Raw genomic sequence first — 18,091 nt, 5'->3', positions numbered from 1 at the left:
TGGTAATTGTTGAAAACGTGAGAAATTATTAATACAATCATAAATACCTGTGCTTATCTGCAAATCTGCATTACCGTTTTATATTTCGCCTTTAATTATATCTCGTTCTCTCACCCAATACTCAAATTGAATTTTTAAAATTTTTAAATGTTGGAAAGAGTTCAGATTAATTTTTCAGAAGATCATTGAGCTTTTCATTAATTCATGAGTCAAGACATTGGTCAAAATAATAGCCTTTCAAATTTTTCAATCAATGAATGTCATTTAAGACTTTGTGAACGAGAGAACGAGAATTGCTTGCAATAAAATCCAATCCACAATGCTAAATGGCGAATTTAAAAAAACTTTCAGGTGCAAGGACCTTTCCAGCAAGGTCATTCCCACCCGATGGTACGACATTTGCTCAAGTCAGTCTCGGTCAACGGCTCGGTAAAGAAATACCAGCCTACAGCTACTGGAACATGCAATTTTACCAATCCGAAGCGGCCTACGTACGCTTTGATTACAATATCCCTCGGGGTGCAAGTATCGGTGTCTATGCGAGAAGAAATGCCTTACCAACACACACTCAGTATGATCTTCTGGAAGTACTCAGTGGATTCAAGGCGAGAACAACCCGGGCTTCCCATGTTAGTGTCATTGTATGTGCCTAGTATTTTTCTTTTTATTTTCGTACTCATTTTTTTTTATCCACATTCCATTTTTCACTTTACTTTTACCTTTTTTTTACATTATTTAATTACACCAATGGCCGTATAATCAAGTGGTGAACCGAAATGATATTTCAGCGATAAATTATTCCTCGTAAAATGTTTTTCCAAATGAAAAACATTTTACTTTAGAATTATACAGAATAGTTCAGCACAACTAGTGAAAATTATTCTAAAGTGAAGAAAAATGTATTAACCTGAGACCATTTGAACGTAGGCCATAAATTTATTTATGACGAAGAAACTTCTATAACATCACCCTATGCTCGCTACATCCTTTTATTTATGCCAGTATTAAAAATAAAAATTATTGAATTTTTCAGCCTTCGATAAAGAAAGAAGTAACTCACTACATGGAACCAGGTCATTGGTTTCTGTCTCTTTACAACGACGATGGTGATCCCCAGGAAGTCTCATTTATAGCTGTAATTGCCGAAGACATGACTCATAATTGTCCCAATGGTTGCAGTGGAAAAGGTGAATGTCTCCTTGGTCATTGTCAGTGTAATCCTGGTTTTGGTGGTGAAGACTGCAGTGAGAGTGTTTGTCCAGTGTTGTGTAGCCAACGTGGTGAATACATTAATGGTGAATGTCAGTGTAATCCTGGATGGAAGGGCAAAGAGTGCTCACTGAGACACGATGAGTGTGAAGTACCAGATTGCAATGGACATGGACACTGTACTAATGGAAAGTGCAATTGTGTTAGGGGATACAAGGGTAAATTTTGTGAGGAAGCTGATTGTCCACATCCAACATGCTCTGGTCATGGTTTCTGTGCTGAGGGCACTTGTATATGCAAGAAAGGTTGGAAGGGGGCTGACTGCAGTCAAATGGATAAAGAAGCACTCCAGTGTTTGCCTGATTGCAGTGGACATGGAAATTTCGATCTTGAAAGTCAGACCTGTCATTGCGAACCCATGTGGTCTGGTGATGATTGTTCTAAAGGTAAATTTCAAATTTATTTTTTATTCTGAATCTATAGAATTAAATAATTAAAATAATTCAATTTAATTGAATTTTAATACGTCCTCTGCCATTGATATGTCTAAACTAATTGGCCACAATTTTTTTTTTCTTTTTCATTCGTTGCCGTCAGAACTCTGTGATTTGGATTGCGGACCACATGGACACTGTGTCGACAATGCCTGTGATTGCCTTCCTGGTTGGTCAGGTGAGCTCTGTAATCTGAAACAGTGTGATCCACGTTGTAACGAGCATGGACAGTGCAAAAATGGTACATGCCTTTGTGTCACTGGATGGAATGGACGTCATTGTACCATGGAGGGATGTCCAAATTCCTGTTCAGGTCATGGACAGTGTAGAGTTAATGTCGATGCACAGTGGGAGTGCCGGTGTTACGATGGATGGGATGGTACAGATTGCAGTGTTTTGTTGGAACAAAATTGCAATGATGGCAAGGATAATGATAGAGGTAATTTTGGCTGTACTATTGACACCGATTTTTCTCCTTCAAAAAATAACAGAGGAAACGAATTACAGACTATTTTAACACTCAACATTTCGGACAAGAAGTTCTAGCTCATCTCCCAATTGTTCAAACTCAATTCTTTTTCGTTATTTTTTTTACTGAGAAATTGAGAAATCTTTGGCATTAAAATGAGGACGGAAAATGTAAAAAAAATTGTAAACAATTGTAGATGGTCTCATCGATTGTGCTGACCCCGAATGTTGTGCAAATCATGCCTGCAAAGGTAGTCAGCTTTGTGTCTCAGCTCCAAAGCCAATTGACATACTTCTTCGTAAACAACCACCAGCAATAACTGCATCATTCTTCGAGCGTATGAAATTTTTAATCGACGAGGGAAGTCTTCAGAATTACGCACGTCAAGAAACATTTAACGAAAGGTAAGAGTTAAGTTGTGATATTAATTCCCATCACATTAGTATTTGAACCATTGAAAATAAACCATGATGTTAAATATCCTAATCGAAATTATCGTTCGTCCTGATATCAGTCATTTGCGTGCAGTTACGTCTATTAAATATTGAGAGGATGTTAAAAGTGTTGATTGTTCTATATTAATCGAAACTACACATAACAATTTTTGGTAACACGTAATGAATCATGTAATGTCTTCTATTCGATTGTTTCAACACTTGTTTGTCTTAAATCGATAATACGTATCCCATTGAGACGATACAGTGAGATATGGAATGGAAAGGATAAACTTTATTGACAATTAATCATTTAACAAATCTACATGCGTTGTTGTGACCCATGTTTCAATCACATCCCAACAGTTTTGTACATATGTTTTCGTATATATGTGTGGCGCGAGAGTGTTTACCCGCACCTAATCATATCCCTTAACCATCTTTGAAGTTTTTTTTTTACTTTCATCGTTTTCCTTCATTTTTTTTTCATTCTTTTGACTTTTGTCTCATGCTCTCCAACGAAAGTGAGATATACATACGTTGTTTATTAATTTTATTCTATTGTCCGTTTGAGTGAAGCTTGCGTGAATGTACCATAAATTTCGCGCTTTTTTGTGTTTAAAAACATATCAGAGTGATGGAGGATTGTTCAGAAAATAGATTTTTTTCTGAAACCCACTTATTCTTTTGAATTAATTTTTTTTCGAATTAAAAAAAATCGAAATGAATGAAAAGAAATACATTTTAACTGGGCTCTGTTTTATCCGTGCTGCTCGGTCAGTGTGTTCTGGAATCACTTCAATACAAGGTAAGAAAACCGTCGATGATACGGTGGGAATGATTGCAAAAGAGCTCGTAGTTTTTTTTTATTGAAGAAGCGTCGAGGGTTTTTTTCGTTTTTGAATTTTTTGTATTATTTTAAATATTTTTGAAGCGACAAACTGAGTCCGCTTAATGCATTACTCACTCGATTTTCCTGCATCCAAGTGATAAAGAACATACATTTTTTATGAAAGTGAAATTCTTATGATTAGGAAGTATGTGTGCGTATATGTGTTTGTAAATAAATGAGAAAAATTAATTGAAGTATTATTTTTCTCTCATTTTAACATTTTTCACTATCTGTGTGGCATGACTCTGTGTCGATCGTCATTTTTCTCCGTTCAAATGATTTGAACTTAATTGTTATTTATTGGTTTTAATAAGAATTTTCGCAATTAATGACGAGGATATGAGTCGTGTTTGTTTCACGTGTCGTCTGGCCATTGTTTACACACCTAATCGTTGCATGGTTTAGTTACTTTATGATTCCTACGTTGTGTTTCGTGAAGTTTTATGTTGAGCTTCATATACTTTGTGTTAATCGTGTATATGACATCAAATCAGGATCATAATAATTCATGTATCGTCTTTGACACAATCGAGAAAATTTTCCAAAGTGATAGATATTTTTCAAAAATGTAATTTCATATTTGGTAATGATTTCATTGGTAATTCAAATTCAGAGTTGATTAGATTTCAGACATTTTTTAAAAGTGATCATTAGATTTCGCTTATTTCGTAGTTATTGCGCACAACGAGAAAGTAGTTACATTTATTTTTCTTGTGCAAAAGCAAAATAATCGATGGACAAGAAATAATAAACAATTAATATATATCAATTGTCATTTTAATAGCCGATCGGCAGTTGTACGTGGACGTGTGGTAACGTCACTTGGAACTGGTTTGATGGGTGTGCGAGTCAGTACCAGTACACCACTCGAAGGGTTCACCCTGACAAGGGACGACGGCTGGTTCGATCTGCTCGTAAATGGTGGCGGTGCTGTCACACTTCAATTTGGAAGATCGCCATTCAAACCACAGGCCCACATAGTGTTCGTACCATGGAACGAGGTAATTCAATCATCCCAAATGGAGGAGTAGAAAAATTTCGAAAAAAAAAAACATCTGGATTTTTTTTTCTTTTGTATGGGGGGAACAAATTTACGGGAATTGGTAGTCAATCATTTTTCTTCATTCAGAATGATGGTCTTCTATTTGAACGATTTTTTTTCTCCGTTTTTTTAGTTTGATGGGGAATGGTCTAGAAATTTATGGTTTTCGCTGATCAATTAGAAAAATATAGATGAACTATATCTCACATAAATGTTCGGCTTGATTACGATTACGATCGTATGCCTGTACCAATATTCGAACATTTGTCTAAACTCATTCATTCATTTTAAAAAAAAATTAATTCTCCTCTCGCAGGTTGTTATAATCGACAGAATCGTCATGAGCACAGTAGACGAAAAATCTCCAATCCATGTACCCCACGCCTGCGCAGCGCACGACTACGATCAAATGAAGCCAGTGGTCCTAGCAACCTGGAAACACGGTTTCCAGGGCGCCTGTCCCGAAAAATCAGCAATTCTCGCCGAATCCCAAGTAGTCCAGGAGAGCCTCCAGATTCCAGGAACTGGTCTGAATCTCGTGTATCACAGTTCGAGAGCAGCTGGCTATCTCTCCACCATTCAACTCCAACTCACTCCCGAATCAATTCCCTCAACTCTTAATCTCATCCACCTTCGAATAACAATCGAGGGAATTCTCTTCGAGAAGACATTTGAAGCTGATCCTGTCATAAAATTCACGTACGCCTGGAATCGCCTCAATGTTTATCGCCAACGAGTTTATGGTGTAACAACGGCGATGGTAAAAGTTGGTTACGAGTACAGTGACTGCAAGGACATCATCTGGGATGTTCAGACAACAAAACTAAGTGGCCATGACATGTCAATTTCCGAAGTTGGAGGCTGGAATCTGGATATTCATCACCGTTACAACTTCCATGAGGGAATCCTCCAGAAAGGTGATGGCTCCAACATTTACCTGAAGCACAAGCCCCGAGTAATCCTGACGACAATGGGAGATGGACACCAGAGGCCTCTCGACTGTTACGACTGTGATGGGCAAGCCTCCAAGCAACGTCTCCTCGCTCCAGTGGCAGTAGCAGCATCTCCAGACGGTTCAATTTTCGTAGGTGACTTCAATCTCATTCGAAAGGTCCTCGTCGATGGTACGGTTCGCACTGTAGTCAGGCTTAATGCAACAAGAGTCTCCTACAGATATCACATCGCCCTGAGCCCCTTGGACGGTGTTCTCTACATCTCAGATCCTGAATCCCACCAAATCATTCGTGTTCGCGACACCAATGACTACTCAGATCCCGATCACAATTGGGAGGCAGTCGTTGGCTCTGGGGAACGCTGTCTTCCCGGCGATGAAGCACATTGTGGAGATGGTGCTCTTGCACGTGATGCTAAATTGGCATATCCAAAAGGTGTTGCTGTCTCAGCAGATAATGTACTCTACTTCGCCGATGGTACCAATATTCGCATGGTAGACAGGGATGGTATCATAACCACAGTCATTGGTAATCATATGCACAAATCTCACTGGAAACCAATTCCATGTGAGGGAACACTCAATGTCGAAGAGGTTCATTTGCGCTGGCCCACAGAGCTAGCCATAAATCCCCTCGACAATTCTCTTCACATGATTGACGATCACATGGTACTACAATTGGCACCTGATGGAAGGGTTAAAGTCGTTGCTGGACGGCCACTTCACTGTGCTAGCCCATCAGCAAGTTTTGATACTGAATTAGCTACACATGCTACTCTAGTTATGCCACAGAGTATCGCATTTGGACCATCTGGTAATCTCTTCATCGCTGAGAGTGACTCTCAGAGAATCAACCGAGTGAGAGTTATAGGGACTGATGGAAAGATCTCACCTTATGCTGGAGCTGAATCAAAATGCAATTGTTTGGAAAGAGGCTGTGATTGTTTTGAAGCTGATCATTATCTCGCATCTACAGCAAAATTCAATACAATCTCAGCTGTAGCTGTATCACCTGATGGAGTTGTTCATATTGGTGATCAGGCGAATTACAGAATTCGTTCGGTTATGGCTAGTATTCCAGATGCTAATGGAGCGAGAGAATACGAAATTTACTCCCCAGATACCCAAGAAATTTACGTATTCAATCGTTTTGGCCAACACATTGCCACTAAGAATATTCTCACTGGTGAAACTTGTTATTTGTTTACTTACAACGTTAACACAAGTAATGGAAAACTCAGCACAGTTACTGATGCCTCTGGAAATAAGATCTTTCTCCTGAGGGATTACACGTCCCAAGTAAACTCCATTGAAAATACCAAGGGACAGAAATGTAGACTCAGAATGTCGAGAATGAAAATGCTTCATGAATTGAGTACACCAGATAATTATAACGTTACTTTTGATTACCATGGACCCACTGGACTTTTGAAAACAAAATTGGACAGTACTGGAAGAAGTTACGTCTATAATTATGATGAATTTGGTAGATTAACATCAGCTGTAACACCAACTGGTAAAGTAATTGGTCTCACATTTGATCTGAGTCTCAAAGGCGCCACTGTCAAGGTGGGACAAAATAACAGAAAGCCAGTATCAATGTTGATAAAGGGATCATCAGTTGTAACAAAAGTTGGTGAGGCTGAGCAGAGGACAACAGTCGCTGGTGATGGTTCAGTTGGTCGAGTAACACCCTGGGCTCATACTGTCAGCACTGATACTCTTCCTTATGCCGTTCTCGCTGAAATCGAGCCACTACTTGGTGAAAGCTATCCAGTTCCTGCTAAACAACGAACTGAAATCGCTGGAGATCTAGCCAATCGATTCGAGTGGAGATACTTCTTGAGAAAAGTCCAGGGGAAAAATCGGGGAACTACGAAAACCGTGGCTCAGGTTGGAAGAAAACTTCGAGTCAATGGTGACGTTCTGTTATCACTAGAGTATGACAGAGAAACCAATACTGTTGCTGTCTTCATTGATGATCGAGTGGAGCTCCTCAATGTCACCTACGATAGAAATGCTAGACCACTCAAGTGGGGACCGAGGAATGGAATTTTCGCTGGTGTTGATTTGGAATACGACAGATTCAGTAGATTGACAAAATGGACAAGAGGTGATATCAGTGAGACTTATGGTTTTGATAGAGCTGGACGGCTATACGAGATTAAATACAGTGATGGCACATCCATGGTATACGCTTTCAAGGATATGTTCAGTTCATTACCGTTGAAGGTCACCACACCACGAGGAAGTGATTATCTGCTTCAGTATGACGAAGCTGGTGCACTTCAATCACTGACGACTCCCAGAGGCCATATTCATGCTTTCTCTCTTCAGACATCTCTTGGATTCTATAAATATCAGTATTATTCACCAATGAACCGGCATCCTTATGAGATCCTGTACAACGATGATGGACAAATACTCGCCAAAGTCTATCCACATCAAAGTGGAAAAGTTGCTTATGTTTACGATCATGCTGGCAAATTGGAAACAACTCTTGCTGGACTTTCATCGATACACTACACCTATCAGGAAACAACTAGTCTCGTCAGGAGCATTGACATCAATGAACCCAATTTCGAAATGAGAATTGAGTACAAATATCACGCTGGTATCGTGAAGGACGAGAAAATTAAATTTGGAAGTAAAAGTGGAATGGATAACGCTCATTATCGTTATCAATACGATGGAAATGCCAGGATATCTGGTATTGAGGTTGATATTAATGGAAAACAACTGCCTCAGCTTCGACTCAAGTACAATCAGAATCTGGGAATTCTTGAGGGTGTTGGAGATCTGAGGATTTACAGAAATTCGTTTAATCGATCTGTGATGCAGGACAGCAGTAAACAATTCTTCACGGTTACTGATTACGATGAGTATGGCCGAGTCAAGTCTATTTTGACAAATATTGGAACAATGGATGTCTTCAGAATGGAACTGGAGTACGATAACAGAAACAGAATAAAAATGAGAAAACTCATAATTGGAAAAGATTTGGTGGATAAGAAGGAGTGGTCCAGGATGGATAAGATCACTTACAATGCTGATGGACATGTACTCGAAGTAGCTGATACTGATAATAATTGGCAGTATGCCTATGATGAGAATGGGAATATTATTGGTGTTACTGAGCACAACGAGAAGATCACCCTTGGGTATGACAGTGGCGACAGAGTTGTTCAGTATGGAGATGTTGAATTCAACTCTTACGACAGCAGAGGATTCGTTGTTATTCGTGGAGAACATAAATACAGGTGATTATTATTTTTCTGTAATAATTTATCACTCAGATTTGGATTTTGTCGATGATTACTATTGTTATTCGTGCGATAAAATGTTTGGTATCTTCAAAATATATTTCTAAAAAAATTAATTGCATTGTCGTCGAATAGTAGAGCTGGATATTCTTTTCGACGTCTGATAAAATAGCAAAACCTTGTCTTTATATTTTTATTAATCGTTGGTATCCATTTTTATAGATATAATTCACGAGGCCAGCTGATCCACGCTTCTGAACACAAAAAATTCCAAATCTGGTATTTCTATGACGATCGTGGTCGTCTCGTCTCCTGGAATGACGATCGTGAGAATATCACACAATTTTTCTACGCAAATCCAAAGACCCCAGACCTCATCACCCACGTGCACTTCCCCAAAGCTGGAAAAACATTCCGCTTCCTCTACGACTCTCGGAATTTCCTCATGACCGTTGAGACATCGGAACAACGTTTCTACGTAGCAACAGATCAAAATGGCTCTCCACTTGCTCTCTTCGATACAAATGGCAATCTGATGAAGGAGATGCGAAGAACACCCTTTGGAAAAATTATCAAGGACACTAATCCAGATTTTTACTTGCCCATTGACTTCCACGGCGGTCTGTTCGATCCAAACACAAAATTGATCTATTTGAACAAGAGATTATACGATCCAACCGTCGGCCAGTGGATGACACCAGCTTGGGAACAGATGGCGAATGAATTGACAACTCCAACCGATATATTTATCTACAGATTCCGAAATAATGATCCAATAAATTTGAAACAAAATGTTGAGTACATGACGGACATGAACAGCTGGTTGAAACTTTATGGATATGATATTCCCTCGATGCTCGGCTCTGAGTACACAAAAGCAATGGTTTATCAGCCCAGTGCTACCATCACATCCCCCCAACTAACTCCAGACTTCGGAGTAATGTCAGGTCTCCAGTGTATCGTCAATCGAGTTCACGAAAAATTCTCTGATCTTGATTTTGTACCAAAGCCACTACTCAAACTCGAACCAAAGACTCGCAATCTTCTTCCACGAGTGGCTCATCGTCGAGCTGTCTTTGGCGAGGGTATTCTGGTCTCCAGAGTTGGAGGACGAGCTCTCGTTAGCGTTGTGGATGGTGTCAACAGTGTTGTTCAAGACGTTGTCACATCGGTCTTCAACAATTCGTACTTTTTACCCCTTCACTTCAGTGTTCATGATCAGGATGTTTTCTACTTCGTGAAGGATAACACTCTGAAGATGAGGGATGATATGGACGAGTTGAGGAGGCTCGGGGGTATGTTCAATGTATCAACTCACGAGACAACAGAACACGGCTCAGGTACTTACAAAGAACTGAGGCTTCACAATCCAGATGCTGCTGTGGTTATTAAATATGGAGCTGATCCTGAACAGGAGCGTCACAGAATTCTTAAGCACGCTCACAAAAGGGCTGTGGAGAGAGCGTGGGAGATTGAAAAACAATTAGTCATGGCTGGCTTTCAAGGAAGAGGTGATTGGTCGAAAGAAGAAAAAGACGAGCTAATTGGCAGAGGCGCTGTTGATGGTTATGAAGGAGTTGACATTCACAGTGTTCACAGATACCCACAGCTCGCCGATGATCCCGGTAATGTCGCATTCACTCGTGACACTAAAAGAAAACGACGAAAGAGTGGAAACAGAAAAAATCGAAATCACAGGCATGACTCGTGATGAGATACTAATTAAACAAATGTGTTTTTTTTATATATATATAATTAATGATTAAATAAATTAATATAAACTCTTCAACGTGTGACAATTGGGTGCCATACGATGAGTCTAAAGAGCAACGGTAATGATACAGTGATCCGTGAAGTGTCAAAATTAAGCTAGTCGCATTTTATTAAACGAAAATATAAAGCTTGTTAAAATGAGGTGATTATTTTATTGAGTATAATGAATTATGACGATGATAAAAACAATTGGGAATAAACTGTAAAGTGATTTTGGGGCGTAATGCGCTGTGCGTTTTAGACTTTGTAAGGTTTTTTCTACTCTCATGAATAATGAAGGGAGTTATTGGTAATTGTATAAATTAATGGAAGATTAATGATCCAGTCGAATGTTTGCTCCGAACTCTATAATGCATGTAGGTGAACATCAATCGGGTTTGGCTCAATGCATCAACAGGGTCTTAATTAAAAAAATGGACACGAGAGCCCATCGTCCAAGACGTGTTCGTTCAAACAATTAAAGAAAAAAAAATAGAGATTAAATAAACGAGACGTCGCTTCTAGGTTCTCGCCGACTGTTACTGAGGAAAGATGATGGAGAATTTGAATAAAGCAGAAAAAAATGGGAAATGCAAGTGTAATACCTGCAGATATTTTTAAGATACCGTAAAATCCTTTTTTTTGTTTGAAAAAACAATTGTACATATGACTAAGTCGATTAATGGTGAATGTAGATAGTATTATTATAAGATAAAAAGCATAAACACTGTTCATCGACGCCTGACATTGAGAAATAATCGAGCGCCGCTTTTTTATATGTATACACGTAAAATGAATGAATTAAAAAAAATGGGCTAGTGGTCCGGACATGTTTTCAATAAATTGTGAAAATAAACGTGAACATTGAATAATGCAACATTGGAATGAGTAACAGTTTCTCGATATGTCGTAGGCACTTGTATATAGTTAATTAGGTTTAAACGAGTGTTATTGTGTCTGAACGACTATGAGATGACTCGAATGGTGAGAATGAATTATTAAATTCAATTTGACGTTTTAAAAGTGAATACGAAATGCCGGATATGACGAGTTAACGATGAATGAGAGGTAATCGATGTCCATGATTTATTGTAACGTGGTGCAAATAAAATAATGTATGGGAGAATTAACAAACATAAATGCCCCCGCCTATCTTTCTACTGATAAATAAACAAAGAAAAACATAAAGTAAAGAGTTATTTTTTGAATTGTCGAAGAGGTCCTATTTAGTGAAGGGAGTGAAGCAAGAAAATATATGTCGTAATGGAGTTGATAAATAAATAAATTTCCCCTCGCCTAAAGCACAAAAAAATTAATCAACATGATTAATCTCCATTAGAATGATAATAATTAATTAATGAAAATTTCGAGAGCTACATCTGTCTCATTGGTCTATCGATGATATTCAATGATTTTGTGGATTGATATGTTATTTATGATTTATCATTTCAATGGAGAATTCGAGACTTAATGAGATGAGCATCAGTAATCATCGATGTTAAAAGTATTGGAAGTAGATAAATCCCGGTGGGATAATGAGGAAAATAAAACATGAAATAAGCAATAGAAAGTATAAACGGAAAAGTGTATATGTATAAAGTTAGGGGAAGTACCTATATGTATAGGGAATGCCGTGAGTGACGTACACGAAGGCCCATTGGCTTTAGGTTGTACTCCACGTAGCTGTATAAAGTCAAAAATATGATTGAGATTAAAATGATGAAACATTTTGAAATTGATGCAAAAACAGTAATAAACACATAATCATGAACTGCAGAACATTACGTGAATAGTTGACGCATTATCGGTGATAATGAGGATCATTGTTTGCTGTGTTTATGGATGATGGGGAATTATTTTACTTGAGATTTTTTTTTACGAGATAAAAACGAATGTACACGGCTCCCGATTCCCTCATGAGTTTCTGTTGTTACTCCGATGAGTCTGAACTTCCAAATTTTTTACTTATTTCGAATGAAAAATAAATTGCCGAATGTGTAGTGATTCCAAAGAATTTTGCAAATGATACCTCATTATGTTTGTAATCGCATGATTATTAAACTAATGATGAAGAGGTGATGAAATTAATACTGAGATCGTCCGCGTGGTTCAAGTATCCCCATCACGTGATGAATAGTCCAATGGTAGCGAGAAAAAGGAGGAAAATAATTATCATGAATGAAAGTGAGAAATTAATTTACATATATTAATATTGTATTCGAATTATGTACTCGAAACGGGAGCCGAGGGCTGGAAAATAACGAAATGAATATGTGAATCGTGATGTTCGGTCAGTGGAACCGATTTTTTAGAATGACTTTTAATTAAAAATCATTACGCAGCTGTAGAATGCGTAGACTACACTATTTTTTGTACACAAATTAATAAATTAATTTAGTTCCACATATTCAAATTCGCAAAACACAAAAACACTAATTGTTGAAAGGGAATAATTAAATGAATCGATTGACTGTCTTTATGTTTTTACAGTGAATTCAAACGTGAACAAATTCGCGATTTTTCGGAATTAAATGATCAACATCACCGGTTCTTATAAGCCATAATGTAAAGGAAACTTGAAATTAAATCGTGTAAATAGACAATTATGATTATGTAAATAAGCCATGGAAAACAAATGATGAACACGGTACACAATTAAATGAGGTTTATTTTAAAGAAAAACCAAACTGACAAAAAAATCATCATTATATTACTATGTAATGATATTCAATAAGTATATACATATTCGATACTCTTAAACGCTAAGTACTCAATAAATATATCTATAAAATTTTCCAGTGTCTCTGATTGTCGACATTAAACCCATTTCATATCCTCGTCAATCCTACCACGACGTTATCTCTCATTTTATCCATCACCGAAATTCAATTGGTTCAGTGTTTATGAAAGGATTAAAAAATTATTGTTTAATTTTTTTTATAAATAGGCTGACGGTATCAATTGATGAATGAATCATTTGTACCTTTGAAATAATAATAATAATTTATATAAAAATAATTCAACATGTGTAGAGATGTCTTCTTAAAACCTAAATATTATGTTCAACTTTTTTGTTCAATAGACAAATTTTTTAAAAGATAAATAACAAATTATCATACACTAGCGCCGCCATTTACTTTTACTTGGTTTTACTGCCTCGTGAATATTCCGAAATCGATTATGAAATAATCAATTATCTCGATGAATTTGCTATGTGCGATGAGTGACCCGTGTCGCTTTCTAAATAGGAAAACACAACTGTACTATACGCCCTAAACTTTGTATTTATTTATTTTTTTAATTAATTATTCCTTCTTTCTCTTAATTCTGCGGGCTCAGCTTCATTCGATTTTAGTGGCGTGCTTGGCTGAATCGTAAACTCTGAAAAAATCGGTTGAATATTTAAATTCTTTGTCATACCTCGGCAATTAAGGGAAAGGGTTAAATATTTCGACTGATCACAGGGCAATTAAAATTGTATAGTCGTGTTGATGAGTGAAACTGTGCCATGAGAGTGATAAAAAATTGTTAGCTCTGTTCAATACTGCGCATTATTTTATTTTCATTAAATCTTAATTTTTTATAATACAATCTATGTCATATTTCACGTATAAATGGTGGTTTCCATTAGTTACAGTGTATATACAACTCTTATTTTTCACAACATTCTTCTCACAATTTTATTTTATGGGCAAATAATTAATTACGAAGACAATAACAAATTACAACGAACGTACAAATTAATAAGAAAAATTCAAATACTATAGTATCGTCTGATAAATCAAGGCCTAAAATCCGGCCAAATTAAAAATTTATTTAGCCCGTTTTACCGCTTTGCTATTGAAATTGTGAATATAAATTTTATATTAATTGAAAAATTGCAGTTATACATTTAATTTGATACCTATAAAAGGCGAACATTAATTTATTCTGACGTAATATTTACTTAATTTTGAGGGAAAACGAAACTCGTGTCCAAAGCTATGTGCTTCCTCCGATAATTATTTATTCCATAAATATAGAATAACAATTCCCAAACAAAACACTATGCCAAGAGCTCACGCAGACAATGTTTCTAATTACGGGAAGTCTTTTGTTAAATTTTTAATTCTCTGGGTCTTATGCCGACGATCAGAAAAATTAACTGGGTTGTAGACAGAAAAAAAAGTTAAACACTCCGATTTTGTGGTCCTCAAGGGCCAAATTATTAAAATCGTATACTTATTATTTAAATTTGATGATTTGACGTTCTTACAAATTTCAACCATTTTAACATTTTTTTTCACCTACAACATATTTTTTTACCGACCGTCTCTAATTGTTCCGAAATTTTTTAATTTCGCTGCGATTCTCCCTTAAGCAATTATTCAATTCTGACTAGGTCTAATTTCATTATTCAATTTTGCAAAAAATCAGATGCGGGAATGGTACGAATATATGAATTATAGAATTTGTAGACTGCAGATATTTCTGATACAGAAAACATTTTTTTTTCTTTTAGTAACGTGAAATAGGCTGTTTGAATCAATGAAAAAGTGATATATGTTTATTGCCAACTGATGAAACTTTTTGATCCTTCGTAGAGTAATCCCGATGGCAAAAAGGAAATTTCCCCAGTTGAGAATGTCGTAAACCTTCGCGTTTCAACGGAATATAATGAATCTTTGAAATTATCCTACGTGATCTCTCTATAATGCACCAGACGAGTGGAGAAATTATCTTAGAAAAATTAATTGAAGTTCCCGGTAATTGATTCCAGTTTGTGTGAGTGAAAAGTGACACAGTGGGGTGCTCCTTGTCTCAGTTTAACAGCTTACTTACTCGAGACCAAACGTCCAATTGATACCTTGAACTAGTAACAATATTAAAGGCTGCCAGGCCACTAACCATCGCAGCCAATCGAGTAATTGACCGAATAACACGTGTGGTCGCTCCCATCTTCAATTCAATATTAAGGAAAAGATTAATTTGTTTTCAACAGCTGGAACAGATGGAAAATTATTCAGGACAAGTTATTGTACTTAAGAGGAGCTTTCTCATGTATTGAAAATTGGTTATGTAGATGTTATGTGACTATATATATTTTTAATTGAAAGCTCAAGACTTATTAATCAGCTATTGGAGACTGCTCGATCAATCACTTTCAACAAGATATTTAAAAAAATTTATTTAAAAAAATTGTGAGCATGAGAAAAGGATACGGATTGCAGAACATCTTCTGGAGATCAACTTTTTCCTTGCAGTACGGGCACATTTGCTTTTTACCAACGATGCACCAACCTCTTATACAAAATTCATGGAACACATGGTCGCAGCTCAACTTATAAGTGTTTTCTATGACACCTTCCTCGTGTTCTGAGACGAGAAGTTTGTTACCACATACAGCACAGACTCCTGGATCTAGAGTTCTGGTTGGCATACTTTTGGGTGCATAGTACTGTAAAAACCATTTATTGAATTGATGACATGTTGTTAGCTCATAAAGTGATGATTCTTTCAATTAATGAAAAAAACTTGACGAAAAATATTTACCCCAATGTGGCATGCCATTTTATCAGCGCATATTTCCGCAATATCACGCCCCAAAACTCCAAAATAAAGTCCATAAAATAAAAACATCAAGCCGCAGTCCATCCAAACAGGTGCCTTAGTATCGAAGACTAGATTTAATCCGAAAAATGTGGCGACGGCTATTAAATATCCAATTATACCCAGGACGTAACTTAATCGATAAATAAAATAGAACCATTTATACACTAATCTGTAACAAAACAAGAACAATCAATAAAATTTTGCGAATTATTTTGATGGAGTGGCAATACTCCACTTCAAGAAGTGCGAAAGGAAATTAATGAGTAATTTTTTTTCGCATAATTACCTGGGTGTAGTTCCTCGAATGGGTCGTTGAAGGGCTTTCCTAACAACGAGTCCTGTTATACAAGAGAATAACAGCCAGAAAAAGATGAACCTCCACCAGAAGTTCCTCAGACACATTGCAAATGGTATGAGCCACACACCTATCAATGTAACAAACTGAAAAATAATAATATTTAAACAATATTTGAAGCAGACAGTAGAGGAAATAACAGAACAAAATATTCTTGTAATTCATGAGCATTGAATTCCGATCGATTACCTGATACGATTTAAAATGCCTTTTCTTCCACTCAATTAGAATTACTTGGACAACAACCAAAGTTACTAACAAAATAAGTAACATCTCTGCGTGCATCGATTCATGGCCCTTGTGCAATTGGTGTAACCTTATATGCTCGGCTCTGGAAAATTAAATTCATCGTGAATTTCTCATAACTTATTAGGGTTAAATTATTAAATATTACAAAGTAAGTGGAAAATTGCTCTTGTATGGCGCGTAGTACATAGAACTCCGACAATTTTTGATGACTTCAGTAATGAATAATAAATAAGTCGCTGAATTTGTTTATATGAACAGCCCTTCAAATATCAGTGATGAAAATTGAAAATTTTGACACTCCCTGTCTAAAGACAAACCACTCGAATTTTTAATAGACTCGTATCATCTTATCGTTTTAATTCCCATCACTATTCGGAATTAAAGTCAAACTTAATACGAAAATAAATGTACCTCATCCGTTCCTCAGGGGTCATCTCCTCCTCGCTCTAGAAAAAAAAGAAAAATGGATAACAGCAAGAATTTCTTTCTCGTGAATCATCTGAACAATACAAATATATTCAATGATACGGCATATCGGCTCGAGTTGTAGCCACGACGCTCGTCCCTGAAGGTTAGACATGAACGCCAGACGGCGAGGCCATAATTCAGTTGATTTACCAACTAAAAAAATTGTTAATTACTGAATTTACCTTGTTCGGCATTGTGTGAAGATGATCCATTATGGTTTTTGGTTTATTCGATCTAGGATCGAAGCGTGGTCACTTCAGATGGGTGGCATAGTCCGAAGTGATCAGTCAACACACCAATAAGTTAACTCAACCAACTCACAACTCCAGTCGCACTATACTATTATTTATACTATAGTGCTTGCTACCTTACCAGAAAAAAAATTAAAAACAATGATAATGGAACGAATGTGAATGACTTGGGAGTCGTTTGGTATATTTTTACACTTCACAAATAAATTGTTAATTATTCTTAGTGTGCAACGTAGCACCTAACACTCGAAATTGGAGGTTAGGAAATTGTTAAAAAAATTTTCATATAATTTCTACCCCGAAAGGATCAAATTTGATACTGTTAGACGTATTGGACACTTCGATAGGTTAGAAACTGTGCGGTATGACAGGAAGAGGTATTGTAAAAACACCACGTCCCGAGGTACTTACCCACAGTTTTGGTGAAGTACATAGACTGAAGCACAGGCTCATGTCCATATTAGTAGTCACCCCGGCGGTGAGAGGCACCACCATTGATGATAAATTAGAGTGGAGACTAATCACAATTTTTATTTGATTTTAGGAAGAATTAAAATGAGGATTATTAATTATCCACCGAGCGATAAACAAAATCAATATATGTACAATCATGTAAATTAATTAGGGGTGCGGATTTTTGGGGAGCTGCCAGAGTCTACGGTGGCGTCC

The 18,091-nt window shown here is 36.8% G+C and overlaps 2 protein-coding genes across 12 annotated transcripts in view; one reads left to right on the top strand and one right to left on the bottom strand.

Annotated features, from left to right (window-relative positions):
- The window catches only part of LOC135170415 (teneurin-m), a 138,590-nt gene extending 124,330 nt beyond the window's left edge, over positions 1 to 14,260 (top strand). For 5 of the 8 annotated variants that reach the window (XM_064136205.1, XM_064136206.1, XM_064136204.1 and 2 more), the window contains 8 exons: positions 352 to 641; positions 1,034 to 1,655; positions 1,807 to 2,142; positions 2,369 to 2,576; positions 3,388 to 3,414; positions 4,283 to 4,499; positions 4,857 to 8,752; positions 8,978 to 14,260. In XM_064136205.1, coding sequence (XP_063992275.1) covers positions 352 to 641; positions 1,034 to 1,655; positions 1,807 to 2,142; positions 2,369 to 2,576; positions 3,388 to 3,414; positions 4,283 to 4,499; positions 4,857 to 8,752; positions 8,978 to 10,466 — 7,085 coding nt within the window. In that variant the 3' untranslated portion in view covers positions 10,467 to 14,260. The remainder of the gene's footprint in view (positions 1 to 351; positions 642 to 1,033; positions 1,656 to 1,806; positions 2,143 to 2,368; positions 2,577 to 3,387; positions 3,415 to 4,282; positions 4,500 to 4,856; positions 8,753 to 8,977) is intronic. The other 3 variants (XM_064136201.1, XM_064136203.1, XM_064136202.1) reach the window with 3 other exon arrangements.
- LOC135170474 (E3 ubiquitin ligase Rnf121) lies at positions 13,158 to 18,002 on the bottom strand. Of its 4 annotated transcripts, none has more exons than XM_064136321.1 (9): positions 17,834 to 18,002; positions 17,354 to 17,538; positions 17,115 to 17,149; positions 16,644 to 16,785; positions 16,386 to 16,540; positions 16,040 to 16,268; positions 15,709 to 15,944; positions 15,329 to 15,445; positions 13,158 to 13,888 (listed from the first exon to the last, which is right to left on the bottom strand). In XM_064136321.1, the coding sequence occupies exons 2-9, from the start codon at positions 17,381 to 17,383 to the stop codon at positions 13,849 to 13,851; spliced, it is 984 nt and encodes a 327-aa protein (XP_063992391.1). In that variant the 5' UTR covers positions 17,384 to 17,538; positions 17,834 to 18,002; the 3' UTR covers positions 13,158 to 13,848. The 4 variants fall into 4 exon arrangements, with proteins under 4 accessions (XP_063992391.1, XP_063992392.1, XP_063992390.1 ...); XM_064136322.1 differs by having other exon boundaries at positions 17,354 to 17,534; XM_064136320.1 differs by lacking the exon at positions 17,834 to 18,002 and having other exon boundaries at positions 17,354 to 17,802.
- Between the last annotated feature and the right edge of the window lie 89 nt (positions 18,003 to 18,091).

Source organism: Diachasmimorpha longicaudata, chromosome 17, assembly GCF_034640455.1.
Source record: "Diachasmimorpha longicaudata isolate KC_UGA_2023 chromosome 17, iyDiaLong2, whole genome shotgun sequence".
Taxonomy (NCBI): Eukaryota; Metazoa; Arthropoda; class Insecta; order Hymenoptera; family Braconidae; genus Diachasmimorpha; species Diachasmimorpha longicaudata.
This window is presented reverse-complemented; position numbering and strand designations above follow the sequence as displayed.

Bases quoted from the DNA above. Each gene is read 5' to 3' on its own strand.
- LOC135170474 (XM_064136321.1), bottom strand. From the start codon at position 17,383: ATGGATCATCTTCACACAATGCCGAACAAG. The intron at 16,786-17,114 runs GTACATTTATTT...TTAATTTTCCAG, and splicing joins ACCCCTGAGGAACGGATGAG to AGCCGAGCATATAAGGTTAC. The intron at 13,889-15,328 runs GTAAGTAAGCTG...CGATTTTTTCAG, and splicing joins AATTGGACGTTTGGTCTCGA to AGTTTACGATTCAGCCAAGC.